Source organism: Gavia stellata, chromosome 1, assembly GCF_030936135.1.
Source record: "Gavia stellata isolate bGavSte3 chromosome 1, bGavSte3.hap2, whole genome shotgun sequence".
In the NCBI taxonomy this organism is placed as follows: Eukaryota; Metazoa; Chordata; class Aves; order Gaviiformes; family Gaviidae; genus Gavia; species Gavia stellata.
In genome coordinates, this window is record NC_082594.1 from 32,340,744 (window position 1) to 32,359,493 (window position 18,750).

Genomic DNA, 18,750 nt, shown 5'->3' on the forward strand with positions numbered 1-18,750 from the left:
ATAATGTTATAGGCACTGTTAAAAGAATGTGAAACCTGTTCATGGAACCAATTGCATGGACTGATGTTTTGCCTTTTTAAAAAAAGAAGTGTTACATCCGTGGCAGAAATGTCACTCAAGTTTGCTTTTAATTTTACCTGGTAACAGGGGAGCATTAAGTCATTGTTAATTCACTCAGAGATGAAAATTGATTAAACTGATGGAAATGCATGTTTTATTGATTTAGTCCTGTTCAAACTCTGCTGTAAATTGAGACAAGGGGCGAGCAGGCAAAGTGCACTTTCAGCCCCAGAGTAATGGACTGAAAAATACCAACCTCTGTTCGTGCCATTTTTTGCTCTTTTGTATAGTGCTTTTAATATATGTTGTGGAAAAACAGTTTTATTGATTTGTTGTGATTCAAATACTACTAACATCAGCATAGAAATTGTTATAAAGTGGTCAAAATTTATAGAAATATTTAAAAACAATCCAAAATATAACTAACAAAATGCAGCTAAGTCTGTAGAGGGTAAATGCCATTAGATAAATCAGGTTTCACTGTCGTTCTGGATCAGTCATTTTCTATATAAATTTAGTTTTCTCCATGACGCTAATCCACTGTCTGAGCGTGGAAAAACTCAGCTTCTAAAACTGTAAGGCTCTGCAGGGAATACATATGGAAACTTCCAGCAGTTCTGCTTCCTGTATTGCATCATTGCCTCTCCCTTTCTCATGGATTTGGTTATGTATTTCTGTGCAGGGTTCTCTTCTTCTGTGATGAGACAGGATAGTATTTCTTATTTTGCAGTAACTTTTACTATGTATTACAAATAGTGTGAGTTCTTGTAAAGCCCATGACTCTTAACAGTTTGAGGAAATAAAATTTTTGTACAAAAGTCTTAACATTTCATTTTCATATGTATGTCATTCAGAACTTTTTCAAGACCTTATACCAGATTTTGAATCATTGAGTAATGCAATAGTAATAGCTAAGCTGGGAGGCATAGAATTATCTTTTGAAGCCATTCAGAAAAATCTGGTAGAAAATAAAATTTTTGTAGTAACTTTTGGCTAAAATAAGGAAAGCCCACTCCCTAAATATTGAAAAAATCTTTCAAAATTAGGATTGCTTTTTGTCTTTTTCCCTCCCTAAAGAGAATTTCCATCTTTTCATTTAATGCAAACCAATGCTGCTTTTCATTTAATGCAAACCAATGTCTAGATTGTCAAAACTAAAGCTCTTGTGTTTTTACCGGTGTAGTGGAAGTTGTGTATGTCCCTTTAGCACTTGGTAATCAAACCTGCCTCTCTTCACAGATCAGAGAGCAAGCTCACCAGTACGACATCAAGGACGAAGCGATGACCTTGAACGTGATGAAAGAAGAGAAGAGCGAAGGGTAGATCGGTCTGATGATAGGAGAGATGAAAGGGCCCGGGAGAGAGAGCGAGAAAGGGAGAGGGACCGAGAGCGGGAAAGAGAGAGAGACCGGGAAAGAGAAAGAGAGAAGGAAAGAGAGTTGGAACGAGATCGTGCTCGGGAACGGGAAAGGGAGAGAGAGCGGGACAAAGACAGGGACCGTGAGCGTGACCGAGACAGGGACCATGACAGGGAAAGGGAACGGGAGAGGGAGAGGGAGAAGGAGCGAGAGCGAGAACGGGAGGAACGAGAAAGGGAGCGGGAGCGTGAAAGAGATCGAGAGCGGGAACGAGAAAGGGAGAGAGGTCGGGACAGGGATAAAGAAAGAGACCGCCAGAGAGACTGGGATGACAAAGAAAAAGGAAGGGAAGACCGTAGGGATAAGAGAGAAGATATCCGAGAAGAAAGAAGTTCAAGAGATGTCCATGAGGAAAGAAAATCCAAGTGAGTTGATCTGAGTGTTACTTTGGTAAAAAAAAAAAAAAGGGTAGTCTTTTACTGTTGATTTCAGCAAGTTAGTAAGCAGGGGAGTATCATAAGAAGAAAGATACCCTGTTTATGCAGACACCCAGTCTTGACCCATGTCTCCCCTGCATCTGTGTGGCACATACTGGTGGCCACAAAACCAGTACTAGGCTAGTGAAGTTAAACTCATGCTTTGTTAGTGCAGAATCATGGAACTACTCAGGAACTAACAATTGAGTCAGACCATGTAATTTTCCTTTCTAAGTATACTTGCGTTGCCTTGTCTTTAATAACGCAGGCATTCTTGGAAGCATAATAGCGGACTGTGGTACCTTTTGAAGCCTGGCAAGTCAGATAGCAGCTAACAAGGTCAGGGTTCATGACTTTGTTTATTAAATTTCTGTGGAACATACATTATCCTTTGCACTACTAAATTTTCAATACCACAAAGCATTTTCATTTAGTACAATAAAATTCTCATTGTTCTGTCAATAATAAGCAAAACAGTGTTGCCCTGAATGGCTGCTTTGCTTGGAAGTAATTAGTAGCTTTTGTGTGAGACAATTGTGCATTCCTATCTAGTACATCTAGTACAGGCTCTCCCCCATCCCATTGGGGGAGAACTGAGCAAGCCTCTAGGTGGGTGTTTAGCTACCAGCTGGGGTCAACCCACTGCAAGGATTATTGCCACATGAAAAAATTTATCATAATAGTCTTTCATAACCTTTTGCTAAAAAGATAGTTGTCTTAAGTGTTAGAGTTTTAGTTTAAGGTATCTTACATATGATCAGTTTTCTGATCATACTTGAGGTTTTGGAATAACAACTTAGAAAACTACAGAACTTCCTGGCATCCTTAAATGTTTTGTTTTCTTTATGAAGTGCTTAGACTTCAGGGTTTGCATTGATGATAAACTCAATTGTTGAGTGTTTTCTTTAAAGAATCCTGAAGAAATTCAATTGTACATATTTGTTCTGCAGGAAGCGTCACAGAAATGAAAGCAGTCCAAGTCCTCGTCAGTCACCCAAACGTCGCCGTGAGCACTCTCCTGATAGTGATGCTTACAACAGTGGAGACGATAAAAGTAAGTAGTAGTTAGCTATCTCTGCAGCAGGATCCAGCTTACCCTCTGCCTATAGAAATAACTTGCAATCTTAAATAGAAAAAGCATGGGGCAAGCTTTTATAAGTGTCCTCCTGCCCTTATTTTTATAAGCAACACCATTTTTCTTAATCTATAAGTTTGTTGTTTAAGATGCATGTTTACCAAAATGGAAACAGTCTATTGCTGCTGCAGCAGTAGGAAAACTTAAGAAATGTAACTGAAATAATGGGTTATTTGTTTTGATTGACACTTTTTGACATGCACAAGATACCAAATGTTCACCTGTTCCCCTTCCTAAACAATACAAGTACCTCCTTTTTTCTGTTTTGTAGATGAAAAGCACAGACTTCTGAGCCAGGTTGTGCGGCCACAGGAATCCCGGTCACTGAGCCCCTCTCATGTTACAGAAGAGCGGCAAAGTCGCTGGAAAGAAGAAGAGCGAAAATCAGACAGAAAGGAAAGTTCCCGGCGTTACGAAGAACCAGACTTTAAAGAGAGGATTTCTTCAGCAGATAAGCAAAGAGAGCAACCAGATGCTTCAGAAGGCTCCCGGTCCAGGGTTCAGGAAAATCTTGGACACCGTCCGTCTGAAGAAAGAGATGCTTCTGATAGAATGCATGATGACAGCAAGAAGAAGTCTAAAGTACAGAAAAAGGCCACAAAGAAGAAGAAAGATGATGACAGTGGGGCGGAAAGGTATGCTAATGAATCAACGGCTGAGGAAAGCCAGGTCTTTTCACCCAAGAAAGGTCAAAAAAAGAAAAATGTGGAGAAAAAGCGGAAGAGGTCTAAGGGTGATTCTGAAGTTTCTGATGAAGAAATTGTTCCACATCATAAAAAGAAGAAAGGCCCAAGAACCCCCCCCGTAACAAAAGAAGAATTGGTTGAAGCACCACCTGAGAAATCTGTGGCAGAAGTCCCCCAAAAAAGAGAAGACACAACATTTAGTGACTGGTCAGATGAAGATGTTCCTGAACGGGGTGACATTGTTGTTCCAGAAAGAAGTACTGAGGACTCCCATAGAAAAAGTCACAGGACAAGGGGTGAAAAGGTGGAAGCCCCCCATGTTACTATAGATGATGGATCACACCGTAAACCTGTGGATCAGAAGCGCAGCAGCAGCCTTGGTAGCAATCGGAGCCATGCCTCAAGCAGACTTAGATCCCCTTCCAATGACTCAGCTCATCGCAGTGGAGATGACCAGACTGGACGGAAGAGAATCCTGCACAGTAGCTCTAGAGATAGGGATAGGGACAGGGACAGAGAGAAGAAAAGCTTAGAAATCACTGGGGAACGGAAGTCCAGAATCGATCAGTTGAAACGAGGGGAACCCAGTCGCAGCACATCTTCAGGTAATTAGATACATTTTAGTGAGACTGACCTATTATTCTGTATAAAAGTGCAAAGGTACAAATCCCAAATCATTCTTGCATGGCTGTATGCTCTTTTCATTTGTAATTAGTGCAAAGGGAGAGGGAAGTGCTCTCTGCCATTCACTGTAAAACTAGAGTGAATTAAGATTCCTGCAAGTGTTACCATATTTGAAAAGCTGATCTTCAGTGGGCAGGTTTACCACTTTGTTTACACCAAAACATTCAGTCAGATTCAGTTCATGCTGGCTGGGGAATAAAGTAATTTGTAGGACAGAAGAAACTCAAAGAGAAAATGCTTTTGCTAACAGAACGTTGAGGTAGTTTTATCACCTAAATAATGTTCTTAAATTCATTATTAACATCCGTTTTGATACAGAAATTCTGAAATCTGTGCAAAATTAAAATGTCTCTTCTCTCTGGGAGAGGTCCATTATCATCTCAGGTGCTGTGTTCACTGAGGTAAATTGTCATGGTTCCTGTTAGGTGTACTTTTAATGCATATGGAAGTCATTTTTGTTGCAAATCAAAATAATCACAATGGACTTGTTTTATTTGTGTAGTTCCTGTTTAAAAAAAAAAAAAAACACAAAAATGGGTAAAATGTTTTAAAATTTAAACAGCATCAGTAGGAAAAGATCTTCCTCCTAAAGCACTTCAGTTCTCTGTTCTCCTCATGGTTGCATGTCTGAAATTATTTTTCTGAATTTACCATTTACTAGCCGAGGCATTCCTAGCTTTTAGAAGACATGTTTTGAAGATTCTGAATTTTGAGATGGTTCCTTCCCCCCGCCCCTTGCCTAAATTTCTGAGTTAAAATGATGTACCTTCAGTTTGGCTTCTGTCACAGTAGAAAGTAGCCACTAAAAAGGGGGGAAATACCTGATGTTTTTAAGTAAGGTTAAATCTATAAGCAGTCTGAAGGCATTATTAATTTGAACATGATGCTTTTGAGAAGTACATTTTCATACCAGAATCTTTAAAATGCTTTGGTCTAGTAAAATGGTATTACATTTATGTGCTGTAGTCATGCATATATTTAAAATATTTTCTTCAGATCGTCAAGATTCCAGAAGCCACAGTTCAAGAAGAAGTTCTCCTGAATCAGATCGTCAAGTCCATTCCAGATCTGGGTCCTTTGATAGCAGGGAAAGGCTTCAGGAGCGAGATCGACATGAACATGATCGAGAACGAGAGAGAGACAGAAGAGAGGGAAGACAGAGAGACTGGGACCGAGATGTTGACAAAGACTGGCCGCGGAGCAGGGAACGAGAGAGACTCCGGGAACGAGAGAGGGAGAGGGAGAAAAGACGGGAGCTGGACAGAGAGAGAGACAGACAACTACCCGATACTGCTGAAAGAGAGAGGGAGAGAACTCTTGACATTTCTTCTCAAAAAGAATCAACAAAACACAGTGAAACAAAACTGGACAGAGATCACGAAAAGGAATTTGATGGTGTTTGTCGTGATTCAGTGGCTTCAGAGAAGGAAAGAGCAGACAAAGATTTAGGACCTTTACAAGGTTTTGAAGACGGAAATGAGGCTGAAAAGGTAGAGAGTTTAGAAGGTGAGATGTTCTGGGAAAGAACCTGGACTGTTAAGTATTTTATTCTTTCCCTTTTTGTATAGTGCTGAACTGAGCTATATTAGAATAATTTTCTACTGAAAGGTGTATTGGCTCCAGCTTGTCTATTGTGGAACCAGACACAATGAGAATTCTGATGAGCATCTTCTTAGTGTTAATTGTGTTAGTGTTATTTGTTAATTTCTAAAGAAGTCTTGAGGCAAAGAAGCATAAATGATCTGAGGTACAATTTCACCAAGGTGTAACATTTCTGAATAGGTCATTTGCTAAAGAATAACACCAACATTTGATTGCCTTGTTATATCATTTTAAGATCTATTTCTTAGTTTGGAAGTGACAGGTAATGAGTGAAAAAAAATGAGTGTTGACTTGGAACTGTTCTTTGGGGTTTTTTTCTGCAGAGCCCAATTATCATAGAAATTATTGTCTGATGAGTAGGTGAAACATATGTATGGCTTGGCACAACAGTCCAAAAATGTCTTTCCTGAGGTAATCTTATTAAATGTGGCTTCAGTTTGCTGGCTCTGATGGTGCTGGGGGAAACGTGCTTAGGATTAATAAATAAAGTAAGTAAGGGGCAAACACTGACAAATTCTTAGGAGTTTGTCACATGGATTAGACAGCTTGAGCTTTGCATGGATAGGGAGTTTGGGAAGTACTTATAACCTATATGGGCAATGTAAAAGAAGCAAGAGTCTAAATCCAGAGTAACTGGTGCACCTTATGGTTATGTTCAGTAAGTTGGGTTTTTTTGGTGATTGCAGTAGTTTTCTTCTCTAATATCTGTTGAGAGGAAAAAAGGCATTGTAGGATTTGGGATTTTTGGATGGTAAGGCCTGAAGTCCATAGTCTTCAGAAGCAGAAAAAGAAACAAGTGAATTCAGCTTCTGTAGTTTTACACAAGATAACAGGACATTGTCTCATCATATTTGCATTCTTAATAAGAATTAGCTGTAGTGTTCATTGTTAATTTGGGCAGTTAAATCAAATGTTGTCTGGAGAGAATGTTGAGGAATATTTATTATTATTTCTTGACCTGATTACTCACAAAGTGGTCATTAGGGTTGACTTGTACAAGTGAGAAAATTCCATTTAAGGAAATTATCTGTGGAGTGGAAGTACTTGTCAAATATAGTATTTGGAGTGAGCATGGGAAAGTCTGCTCTGTCTTGCTGTAATGGACAGAATTCAGGGATTTTTAAGCTAGAGGAAGGAATGGTGCAATAAATCCGAAAGTACAATGTGGTAACTTCACCAAAGAGTTGGTGAAAGGCTATTTCTAGGTACATTATCTGTTTCCAAGAGGGTACCTGTAACTAAACAGGCTGTGCATGTTAAATGTGTTCTTAGGTCTAGCCTTTCAGCAGACTTCTTGTGTTTTAATATGTATTCTTTTGTGTATTTTTCAAAGGTTGTTCTAAATTCTCTGAAAGTTACAATCTGTAGGAAGTTGTGGTATACTTAGGATTAATTTTTTAGAAAAATAATTGTCTTTTGTAAAATACTAAATGGCATTCCATTTTATTAAAGCATACTATATATAGCATGTTTATGATTTTCTAAGGTTTAGTGTACTTTACTGTCTTTCATTACTTTATTGCTCCTCTTTACATTGCTCCTTTTAGCTGACTAGTGTGTCATGTTTTTAATGCAGAATTAATATAAAAGTACATTTCTGCAAAAAAGCAGTAAAGGTAGCAATCAGACTGTGATCTAGAAATTATCAAACTTTGATTTGAAATTAAAAATTGAGAAGGTGAACTTTTTTAATCATTTATTGAGAACTATGGATGATTATTTTTAATTGCTTCATACACTAATATTTTTAATGGTTAATCGGTGCTGTCCAAGCACGTGTTTGTGGTGAGCTAGTGGGTCTGGTAGATTGGTGTGGATGCAGAAGATGGATCAGTGAATATTTAAGTCAGCGAATATTTAAAATCATAAGACACAAACTGAAATCTAGTACAGATCGCCTTATTTTGCTTTTAAAAAGGAAAAACTTTTTAGAAAACTAAATACAGTTTCCAAATCTGATGATGTTAATGAGCTATCTTTTATTTACTTGGACAGATTACTGTAGTATATTGTCTAACAAAATGTGTGAGGATATAATTACTAAATTATTGTAATGTCTTGAACCTTAATGCGTTTGCTTTAGGATTGAGCTCAAATAATGCCCACAATGCTATATGCTTCCTCCAAAGCACTGCCAGGTGGTCCAAGTAGTTAATTTACACTCTGCTAGCATGTCTTTTACTTGCTTTTTCCATGCTGATTTTTAGGTTAGTTGAGGTGATTTTTTTTTTTTATTTTTATTCCCCCTATGTAGCTCTTACAAAGGCAAGCAAAAAAAAAATTGTTTACAGATACAGCAGAGGTATTTCTATATGCATAAAGTACATGGATGGATAGGAGTGTAACAACAATGGAAGAAGTTTGGCATGGCTTTCTAAAAGCTGCTCTTGTGTCTTCCACAGAGAGTCTAAAACTCTGTGAATAATTGCTTCATTCAGGATATCTTGCACCTTGTTGTATTTTGGGGGTTTGTTACTTCTTTCTCTTGTAGAGCCTTTGGACTGAATCCTGGGTTTGGATTCACGTGCAAAAGCATCTGAAAGACTTTGTGGCACTAACTTAGATTTGTATTATTAACTACATATCAGATATCAGATAATCAACATATGTTTCTTCCGAATACGGCCTTCTATGTGGAGTTTGACAAATATTGCACCAAAAAAAAAGACTGAGATAATGTAAAATTCAAACTGCCGCATTGTGTGTGGGAGAAATAACCTCTCTATTTCCATAAGTTAATACCTGTTTTCCTGTTGAATATACTTGTCCCCAAAACCTAACAGTTTAGTTTGCTGAACCTCTTCGTTTTCAGGCTGCTTAAAGCATGTTTAGAAAACAAGAATGATTGCTTTAAAGCTACAGTATGTATCTGTCTCGGTAGGAGGAGAAGATGAAGCAAAGATTGATGATGTGCAGTCACTGGGGTCTGGTGCTGGAGAATACGAGCCAATCAGTGATGATGAACTGGATGAAATTCTGGCAGGTGATGCTGAAAAGCGGGAAGATCAACAGGAGGATGAGAAGATGCCTGGTAAAAGTATAGCAAAACCCCTTTATGATTATTTGAATATAAAGATTAGATCAGTTTGCATCGAATGCTATTGTGATGTGGACAGTATTTCTGAATTAGGAATGCAGTTTGTATGCTCTTCAGTATTTCTCATTTGTTCTGTAATAGTCAGGTAAGCCTGAGAAGTATAGACGTAAGTAAAGAGTACCAGGAGCTGTATTGTGAAGTAATAAGGGTAAGCTTTTTGGTTTTACAAATATGTTTTCATTGATCCCATTTGGTTTTGATCAGTATTTGGAACTGACATTTTTATGAACAGATTTTATCCGTGCTTGAATGCTTCCCAAATGCACTGGGAAGCATGGAATCTTGTACTTGTTCTAAGTTCAGTTGGGTCATCTGGGCTATATGATCAGTGTTCATATCTTCTCTGATAAACATACCAGACAAACACAGTTGTATGGTTATTCAATAAATAGTGTATCTCTCCTTTGAAAAACATCCAGCATCCAGAGTTGAAATACTAGCTTTTTAAGCGTTTAATTTGGATCTGTCACAGCACGTTTAGTTGTACTGTGACTTTTGTGAATGCGTAAGCAATGTGTCCAAATGGCTGGCTAGGCAGGGTCCGAGCAGCCTTTCACAAAGGGGTTGCAATAAAAATGAAGCAGAATATTAGGGGTGCGTTTTTTAATCCAAGTACCTTTATACTTGTATGTTGCTTTTTTCCACCAATCTAAATGAGTTTTGATGTTCTTACTTGAAGTGTCCAAGAATCTGCCTTTGAGATCTGCAAAACAATGTTTGTCTAATATATATTGCTTTTAGGAGACGGGTATGTACACAGCATGTGAAATTAATCAACTGTGGTAAGGGATGATGATGTGATAATTCATTATCTGTTAATGTTTTTGCAGATCCTGTGGATGTTATAGATGTAGATTGGTCCAGTCTTATGCCAAAGCAGCCAAAAGAACCACGGGAGCCTGGGGCTGCGCTCTTAAAATTCACACCAGGTGCTGTTATGTTGAGAGTTGGCATTTCGAAGCGATTGGCAGGACCAGAACTCTTCACCAAAATTAAAGAGACTTGCCAGAGAGTGTTAGAAAAACCTAAAGGTAATTGTTTCTGCAGGGATTAAACTGTCTTTTGTACTTAGTGAAAGTCCTTATGAAATGTGCATTAGTTCATTATTTTAGGTTTCATGACCATAGAAAGTGTATAATTGGTATTGTGTGAAAATTACAGGAATGTAATACAGCTACATGTCAATCAAATTACTGTTTTCATTCTGACAGTGGTGAGGAGGTCTTGAATAATAGCCTAGGCAGAATTTTTCATCCTAGTGGAATATTCTTTTTGTGAGACCATTCATGCTTTCCTAGCCTAAAGTGTGTCAGCAGTCTTTTGGAGAGCTAATTATCCTCTGCAGTGAATTAGCAGTAACATTGTGAGAAAGAAATAAATAAGATTTCTTATTTCCTCTGAAGGTCCTCTGCATGTACTCTTATTTTCTTTCTGAGGATCCTCTCCAGAATGCATAGATAGAGGAGTTTTGGGGTCAGAATGAAGAAACTAAGTGAAATTTGAATATTATATCTCTGCTAGAAGTAGGAAATTAAATAATACACAAGTCTGGCATTTGGACAAAGTGTGTGGCATAAGACATGCATGATAGATGGGATGTGCATGAACTATACCAGTGCTGTTTACTACAATTCTGTAGTGTAAGCAGGGCTTCTGCATGAGAGAGAATACTGATTTTTCTCTTCGGCATCCTGGGAACCAGTTGAGCTGCTTGCAACAACTTGCATGGTAGAATTGGTTTTTTAGCACTATGGAATATTTGCTTTCTATAAGATCTCTATGGAAATCATTCCAGGATCTAAATGTGAGAAGATTATGGCTTATAAATAATAGTATCTGCAGAGCCCCTGTTTTTAGGGAATAGCAGATTTTTCTCTTTTTTTTTTTACTCTGTAAATTCTAGTTCTTAATTTGAAACAATACTTTCTAATTCTTTGCGACATTATTCTTTATGCAGTTGTCTTGTTAATCTCCATCAATGTCCATGCTTGATTGAGTCTTTTAAATTGTATAACTATTAATCGTGGGCTGTTGCTACTGCTTCTACTTTTTTTTAAGTCAAATTAAATGCAAACATTTTAATGCATCATAGATAGTATAATTTGAGGTGTGTACTTGGTAAACACTGTAAATGTCCCACTGCAATATTTGCAGCTCTTTCTATGCAGTATTAGCTTTCTTCTAGTTTAAAAAAAAAAATCTTGGCTCTTATGCTTAAGAATACACATAACCGATGTAATTGATGCAATATTGAGTCTTCCTGAGTTTGCAAACTGTCTGATACAGTAAAGGTCTGAACTACGTCTCTCTCCCTGTAAGCTTTACTTTTGCTGTATGCTTCAATGCTTCTTACCAGGAATTCCTTGCAACAGGAACTGCAGTGCAGAATCACTCCACCTGGCTATTTAAAATGATACCCAAAATAACCTCAGCAGTCCTTGCATGCTTCTCTAGAAATAAAGACAAAGTCCATAGTGATAATAGGAAGCTCTGCAGCACTGCCTCTGAGCTATCTTAAGTGTACTCGGATTCAGCAGAACTTTGCTCTGGAGAGGAAAGGGGATTGAAGTGCCTCCGTTGATTTCCCTTTGGTGTGCGCAGTCTCTCACGCATCCAAGTTGCTACATGTGGAACTGCCAGTAGGCTTTCAAGTGTGTGCATTTCCTTTGTAATCTGCTAGGTGAAGGTTCCTTGTATAGTGATTACACAGCCACAGCACATAATCTAAAATAAGGCATAAATATGGTTCCCTGAAAAGTGAATGAATTTGAGCTAGATATTCAGTGTGCGTTATGGTGAAAATGTAGTGTTTTCACTTAGGACTTCTTCATGGCGGTATAATTTGTTTCCCTGTTTTATTCCTGAGTTTGGTGTTCTCTTCTTTGTTCTTATTGTGGAGGAAAAGTTTCTGGTAATACACTGTAATGCAGGAATAAAGGAAACAATAACTTGTTTCAGGGATTATTTTTTTAAAATTAATTTTCTTTGGAAACAAAATTCTGTAGTATGTGATGGAATTGAGATTTGTAGCTGACTTACCCTCTATCTGTTATATGCAATTGTTTCTTCTAAGGATATGGACATGCTTAGTTGCTAGATATGTTCAGCATCTGGCAGCTAGGCAGACTCTACAAGCTGTCAGTGTTACCTTTGAAGTGGCCTTTTTCTGTCTTGTCACTTATGTGTGTTGTTGATTGTCTGTTGAGGTTGTCTTGATGACTTCAGTGCAAGTCTCTAACCTGCCCTTGATTTCATGTAATTTTTTTGTTTCGTTTCACCTTGTTTAAAAACTAGTCTTATTCAGCTTCATCCAAATTTTCTCAGTGGTTTAAAAATGCATCTTTGTTCTCCTCTGTGTGCATTCTGCCAAACTGCTGTAGCAGTCTTTGCTTTTAGCTGCTACATTTTCCCCAGGTTTGCTGGTGTCTCTAGTTAGGTGTTAGATTCTCTGCTAAACACCAAACGTTTTATTATATAGAGGTGGCTGAATTGGACTTAGCTACATACCTTAACTTTTTTTTTTCCCCAATTATATCATAATCATCCTGTTTATTGTAAAGGGGTTATAAATCAATGCGCTGCAGTCCAGCCATGTGCACTCTTTTTGTCTTTGCATTTTGTAGAAACAGACTTGTTGCAGAACAAGACTCACCTCGGGATCCATCTTTGGTTAAAGTGGTTAAAGTGTTCTAGCTGTGCGCTGTTTCTTCTGATAAATGTATTAAAGGACTAGTCTTGCCACTTTGAGTACCACTAACAAATGCTTTAGATGAACTGGTAGGAGGGGGTAGTTCATTAGTGTCTGTTGACTTGTTCTACAGGTTCATCCACCGTGGATAAAAGAATTTTTTTACATAGTCATATTTTACTTCTGCATAGCCATTCCAACTGTGTGTTGACACTGGTACAGTTATCTGATGTCTTGCAGAGAAGTGAAACTTAGACCACTTTCTGATTAATGCTAGTAGTAAACACCTTTTGTCACACATCTGACCATAAATGATTGCTCTCTCAATATGACTTGCCTGTGCTGAAGCTACATGCAAAGGATACCCATCCTTCCCTTTAAGTGGTGAAGGATTTATATTTTTTTATAAACTGCAATATCCTTTTTTTTGCAAACCTTGATATTGTTTAGAAGGCAGAAATACAAATAGTAAATTTCATATTACTGTATATTGCTGTTCAAAAATATGCTGTATACGTTGATCTTTGCAAATATCATTTCTTTCTAGATGCAGAAAACCTTTTTGAACATGAACTGGGGGCCTTGAACATGGCTGCACTTCTACGAAAAGAAGAGAGAGCAGGTCTTCTCAGTAATCTGGGTCCTTGCTGTAAAGCGCTGTGCTTTCGAAGGGATTCTGCAATTCGTAAGCAGCTAATGAAGAATGAAAAGGCAAGTGGTTCATTTACAGCCCTTGGTCAAAATGTGGAAACACAGATTCCACTATGCAAAGTATTTCTCTAGGGAGATGATTTCTGTGTTTATTGTTCTGGAGTCCTTAAAATAATGGAGAACAGACTTTAAATTAAAGATGTTGTAGGGTGTTTGGTTTTTACTTAGGATGAGAGAGTAATTGAAGATTGAGACTAGAGGTAGGTGCTGTTTCTCATTTTGGGGTTTAAATTCTGGAGATACTTTTTCTATATTTAGAGAATACATAATAAAAATAATTGGTTAAAATACATTTCCAAAGGCAATTGTTGAAAAATTCTCCTGCTCAAGATTTCATATACTTTTATAAGAATTATAAGTTTCTGTTCTTCCAAGTTAAAATTGAAAGAAAAAAATATTTTAGCCTTTTTTTGCACTACAGTAGGTTTTATGATCTTGCATGCTAATAGAAAAATCATTAATTCTCAAAGTCTTTTCTAGTGAATATGTATGATTAAACCTCTAATTATTGAGAGCACTTGAGGTTAATTTCTCAGCTTGCATGTTAAAAGCCACTGTTTTCAGTTCTTTCTTTATTTTTCATTTTTAATTTCAAAAGGGTGCAACAAAACAAACTTATACAAATTCTGCAGCAATGGACAGCGACTTGTTACGGTTGAGTCTACGGTTATTCAAGCGAAAGACTGTGTGCCAAGTTCCTGGGCAGGAAAAGACAGAGGATAGTAAAATTCCGCAACCGGCTATCCAGCAAGAAGTTTGTGTGTCTTGAGTGAATGACTGCGGTGGCACTTTCTAGTCGATTTCCCACTACCAGTGTTGGTATTGATGTTTCAAACTGGTTGGTTGGAAGGCAGCTGTAGAAGATGGAAGAAAATACTCCATTTGTACACAGATAAGAATTACTGGGTTTGGATGTGAATAGAAGGGGTTAAAAATCAAGACTTCTGTGTGAAGTTCTCTACAAGTTTTATAATACTGAATCTTGCAGTGTAACATAAACCTGTTTTATGGTGCATCAAGTGTAATAATGTGAACATGTCTGGTTTTAGCAGTTTATAACACCACCTGATATTAAACTGAAGAAAACTGTCTGCGTATCTTTTTCCTCATTATAAATGGGTTTTTCCACCACCACCCTGGTCCCTCAGTACATGTCTGGAATTTGTTAAATAGCTTGCTTCCTGGGAGTCTGCCTACCTCCACTTTCCAAATCCCTTTCTTACCACAGCAGCCTCTGGTATGGATCTGGATTTGGACAAAACTCTAGCTCTTTTCCATCTCTAGCATAGGTTTCCTCTGATGATTTCTGGATGCAAAAATCCAGTCTAGTCATTTAAGGTTCCCCTTCTTCTTGATGAAAAGAAGTTAAAAAAAAAAAAAAAACAAACTTCCAGGAAGTGATTTATGACCAGTTTTAGATGCCTATATTTATGAGACTGACAGCATTTTGGAAATACCTTCTGCTTACAAAGGAGGGGCTAGTGTGTATATTTTACATTCTGTTAAGTATCAGGGCATATCAATCCCATGCAGCAACCTGAGGCTGTTTAACACTTGATGAGTTTCAGGAGTTTTCGGATGTTAGTAGTAAAGGCAGTGAGCAGTGTTTTGCTGGGTGTTACAGATTTCAGGGGCCTGATTAGAGTCTTGTCAAGCCTGGACTCAATTTTGTAAGAATTGTTTTCAGTTTGAGAAGTTAGTATCTTGTGTTGGATCTTTTGGATTATACCAGTCGGGTACGTTTAGGTAGTCTGTGGAGGCCTCCATGTGAAACTGAGACTTCTAAAACTTCAGATTAAGTCTCTGTATACACGTCTCTACTTTTCCTGGGTTTAAACCTGAACTGTTGCTTTGACTTCTGCTTGTGGAGAGTGGGAAAGAAATCCACAGTTTAACCTTGATACTGGGTTGCTGCAAAGCAACTTGTTTTCATTGTTCTTGTTCAGGTTGAAAATGAGTTACGAACCACTAAATTTTTTGACAGTTTATATTAGTTTCTTATCCTTTTTCTCCTCTTGGAACCAGCACACTGAGGTGGGATGTTGACTGCACAGTTTAACAGCATGTCTGTCTCACATCTCTTGTGATTACTGACAGTAGTATTGGCTTCAAGCAAAGGCCTAAATATGAATAGCAATTCAGTTCAAATACAAAGCTTTCTTACTATAATGCTTTCCTATAATGCCAAGTACATAAGCAGTCAGTAAAATGTTCTTATATTATGGTTAAAGAATTGTTGTTAAAGAAAATGTGAGGGGGTTTTATTTATATTTTTGTAAGTGCCCACACACTAGTGTATATGTACTTGTATCAAATATAAATGATGTGAGAAACTTCTACCATTTGTTTAATTCTTATTAAAACTATGTGATCCAGGCAAAACTTTACCTTGTTGAACATTTTTAAGGGTCTTGGTGACTATTATTTCTAATGTCATCGGTGATTTTTATATACGCTTATAAAAAATAGTGTGTCTTTTTAAACACACTAGTACTTTAACCTGAGCAAGAGTTAACAAACCTGTTCTATTCAGCATTTAAATGCATTCTCACATATTTTATAGCTACAATAATGCTGCCTTTAAGCGGAAGGTATTAGATCATTGCTTTCAATTATGTTAAAGCCTATTTTAATCTCCGTCTCTAAAAGACATAAAAATGTTTGATAGCTAGAAACAGCCTTGTCTAAGACTGCAGTACACAAAATAGATTCACTGTGTACCATTTAATTACACCGTGCTTGCTTTAAACACTCTTCCTGTAAAACATTCAGGGTGTGTATATGCACTTAGTTTGCAGAAGAATATTTCACATTACCCTAGAAAATGCAAAATAAAATAGGCTTGATGGGCTACTATAAGTATCTTGTGAAGTGCTAGTGTCCCATTAAAGGTCAAAGCCTGTGCTGACCTGTACCATCATTTGTTGGACTTACACAAAAAAGGTGCTGAAGTTGTCTCTGACACACCTTTGGTTTGATTTGATTTGCAGTGCTTATGAGTGCAGGAGTATATTGTGGTACTGGCAGAAAACATGCCTGTTTCTGTGGGAAGCACTAAGATTTTTCAAGCAATTCCTCTCTCACCTGGCAGGAGTTACTGTGCAGGTGGAGCCCAGCAAGTGTGAGGTTCCTGTGTATGAATATTTTTGGTCTCCATAATTTTAACATAAAATAGTGTTTAGTTTGCAGGTATTCTCTCTGACAGGGAATGCAAGTTATAAAGCTGTCTTCAGGTAGTTTTACAAAAACTTTAGGAAAAGGACATTTGCTCACATACCGATTTCAAAAAAAGGCATGAAACTTGTCTGAATGGGAGAACTTGCTTTAGGACCTTCCATGCCCTTCCCTGTGTTGGTCATCACTTTCTTGATGTTGTCTGCCAGCCCTTTTACCCTATCTTTTCATTTTGTGTGGAAAAAGAGTAGATGGAAGAATTTTAGTCCAGTTCTCATCTTGCAAGGCTCCAGCAGTGATACACAGGAGCCTGAAACGTTTCAGGCAGCTGTGTGAGGACAGGGCTGAACGTGTGCCTCAGATGCCCTCGTGTGCTCAAGCCCCAAGTCTGAAAATGTGGAGAAGCTTCTATCGCTACTCGATTTCTCTGTTTATGCTGTGGCAGCAACTTTAAAAGCGGTCCCTGTACCAAAGTAGAGATGTCAGTCCTTTCTGCTGCTAAGCCCATGCTGTGCCTGGCTGGATGATAAATTAGTTTTAGGCGTCCCTGAAGTGCAGTCTAGAACGTGGAGCCGCAGAAGAACAAGCTGCTGCGTGTGCTGGTAGGATGAGGCAGGCTTTCACCCAGGTGAAAACACCATACCCAGCTCTTGCAGCCATAACAGATTTGCAGACAGAGCAGATTTTTAGAGGCTCGAGACACAAATGGGGCTATGACCTGTGTCTTGGGATATTGTCACGTTCATTAGCTCAAATAGTACTTTCAGGCTATTACCGCTTCAGCTCCTGGAGCGAGAGACAGATTTTAACAGTGGGCCATCTGCGCAGTGTATTCAAAAGACAGTATTAAGAGTTCAGATAATTTTACTAAAGTAAGGCTTTTGTTTGAATTGCCTTGATGTAGTTGCGTTCTCCCTTTTCCGCTGTAGGGACGTCCTTCAGCAGAGAGCAGGCTGGCTGGAGCTGCTCTGCCCATACAAGGCATGGCACATGATATATGTGCAATTCAAACAGCTGCGACCAGCTTAAAAAGTTCAGGAACCGCCTTTGTTTTGTAGTAACGGTCAAAAGTCTGTTTTTCAAAGGGTCTTCGTTCAGCAGGTTTTTTTACTGTACAGGTTTTCACCGTAATGCTAAGGGGAAACCCAAGGAGATGTTACAAAATGCTTGGTCTCGGCACACGCATTATATAGTTTTGCGGGCAGTGCAGTAGAGGAATTTTTTTTTAATGCGATATCAGGAGACAGCTTGAGAATTCCAAATGTACTGTTATAATAATAATAATAATAAAAAGCTCTAAACTAAGCCCTAAACTCAGAAGTAAAGCAATGTGGCCAAGCATCAAGATGCAAGGGGTTTCTTAAACCAAACTGACCTCTTAAGAATTTGGAAATTTGTCCCATCAAAATCAATAAAGGAGTCCAAATGCACGGGGAGAGAAGTGCTAAAAAGCAAAATAGCTAAAGTTTTTTGGAAGAAGAGAGTCTTTTCTAAAGAACAGCCAGTTTCATAGCCTCTGCCCTATCGGTAGGGATCAATAGATGGAAGAGGGAATATAAGTGCATTCTGGGGAAGTTTAATTTCCTGATAACAGCTTTTGGTGTCAGGGATACACCTACCACAGGTTTGTTTTTTCCTTAGTAATGAATTCAAGCTATTATCTTTAAAGACTGAAGCGACAGAAGACGTGCTAGAACAAACTGCTGCATTACAAAGCAATGGGCTTTTAAGTGTATGCTCATGTGTGAAAGTGTTGTGTTGATTGCGAACATGCAGTTCCCAAACAAGAGGAATGATTGAAGTAACAGGTAGCGGCCGGGGATTTTAAGAAAGCTTGCAGTTTTGGGGGCAATGGAAGATGATCTTTTCCATCTACTTCATGATTAAATTTTCTGTTTGAATATATTATGCATATGAGGCATGCTTGGGACACTGTGTGGAAAGTACTTGAGGAAGGGAGTGGTAGAAATGGGACTATGAGTAGTATAAGTTGTGGTTGTCACCCTGGGAGTGAGGCTTCACACGTCTAAAAGCCAGGAGCTCGCTCATCAGAGTGATGGAGACAGAAAGATCTAGGTG

The 18,750-nt window shown here is 38.2% G+C and overlaps 1 protein-coding gene across 2 annotated transcripts in view; it reads left to right on the plus strand.

The window, feature by feature from the left end:
- Window positions 1-14,586, plus strand: part of ZC3H13 (zinc finger CCCH-type containing 13) — a 48,449-nt gene extending 33,863 nt beyond the window's left edge. The window contains exons 12-19 of one of the 2 annotated variants that reach the window (XM_059822655.1): window positions 1,300-1,843; window positions 2,845-2,948; window positions 3,301-4,320; window positions 5,396-5,905; window positions 8,886-9,032; window positions 9,929-10,129; window positions 13,334-13,497; window positions 14,096-14,586. In XM_059822655.1, coding sequence (XP_059678638.1) covers window positions 1,300-1,843; window positions 2,845-2,948; window positions 3,301-4,320; window positions 5,396-5,905; window positions 8,886-9,032; window positions 9,929-10,129; window positions 13,334-13,497; window positions 14,096-14,266 — 2,861 coding nt within the window. In that variant the 3' untranslated portion in view covers window positions 14,267-14,586. Of the gene's footprint in view, window positions 1-1,299; window positions 1,844-2,844; window positions 2,949-3,300; window positions 4,321-5,395; window positions 5,906-8,882; window positions 9,039-9,928; window positions 10,130-13,333; window positions 13,498-14,095 lie in introns of both variants that reach the window. The other variant, XM_009814343.2, reaches the window with a different exon arrangement.
- The last annotated feature ends 4,164 nt before the right edge of the window (window positions 14,587-18,750 follow it).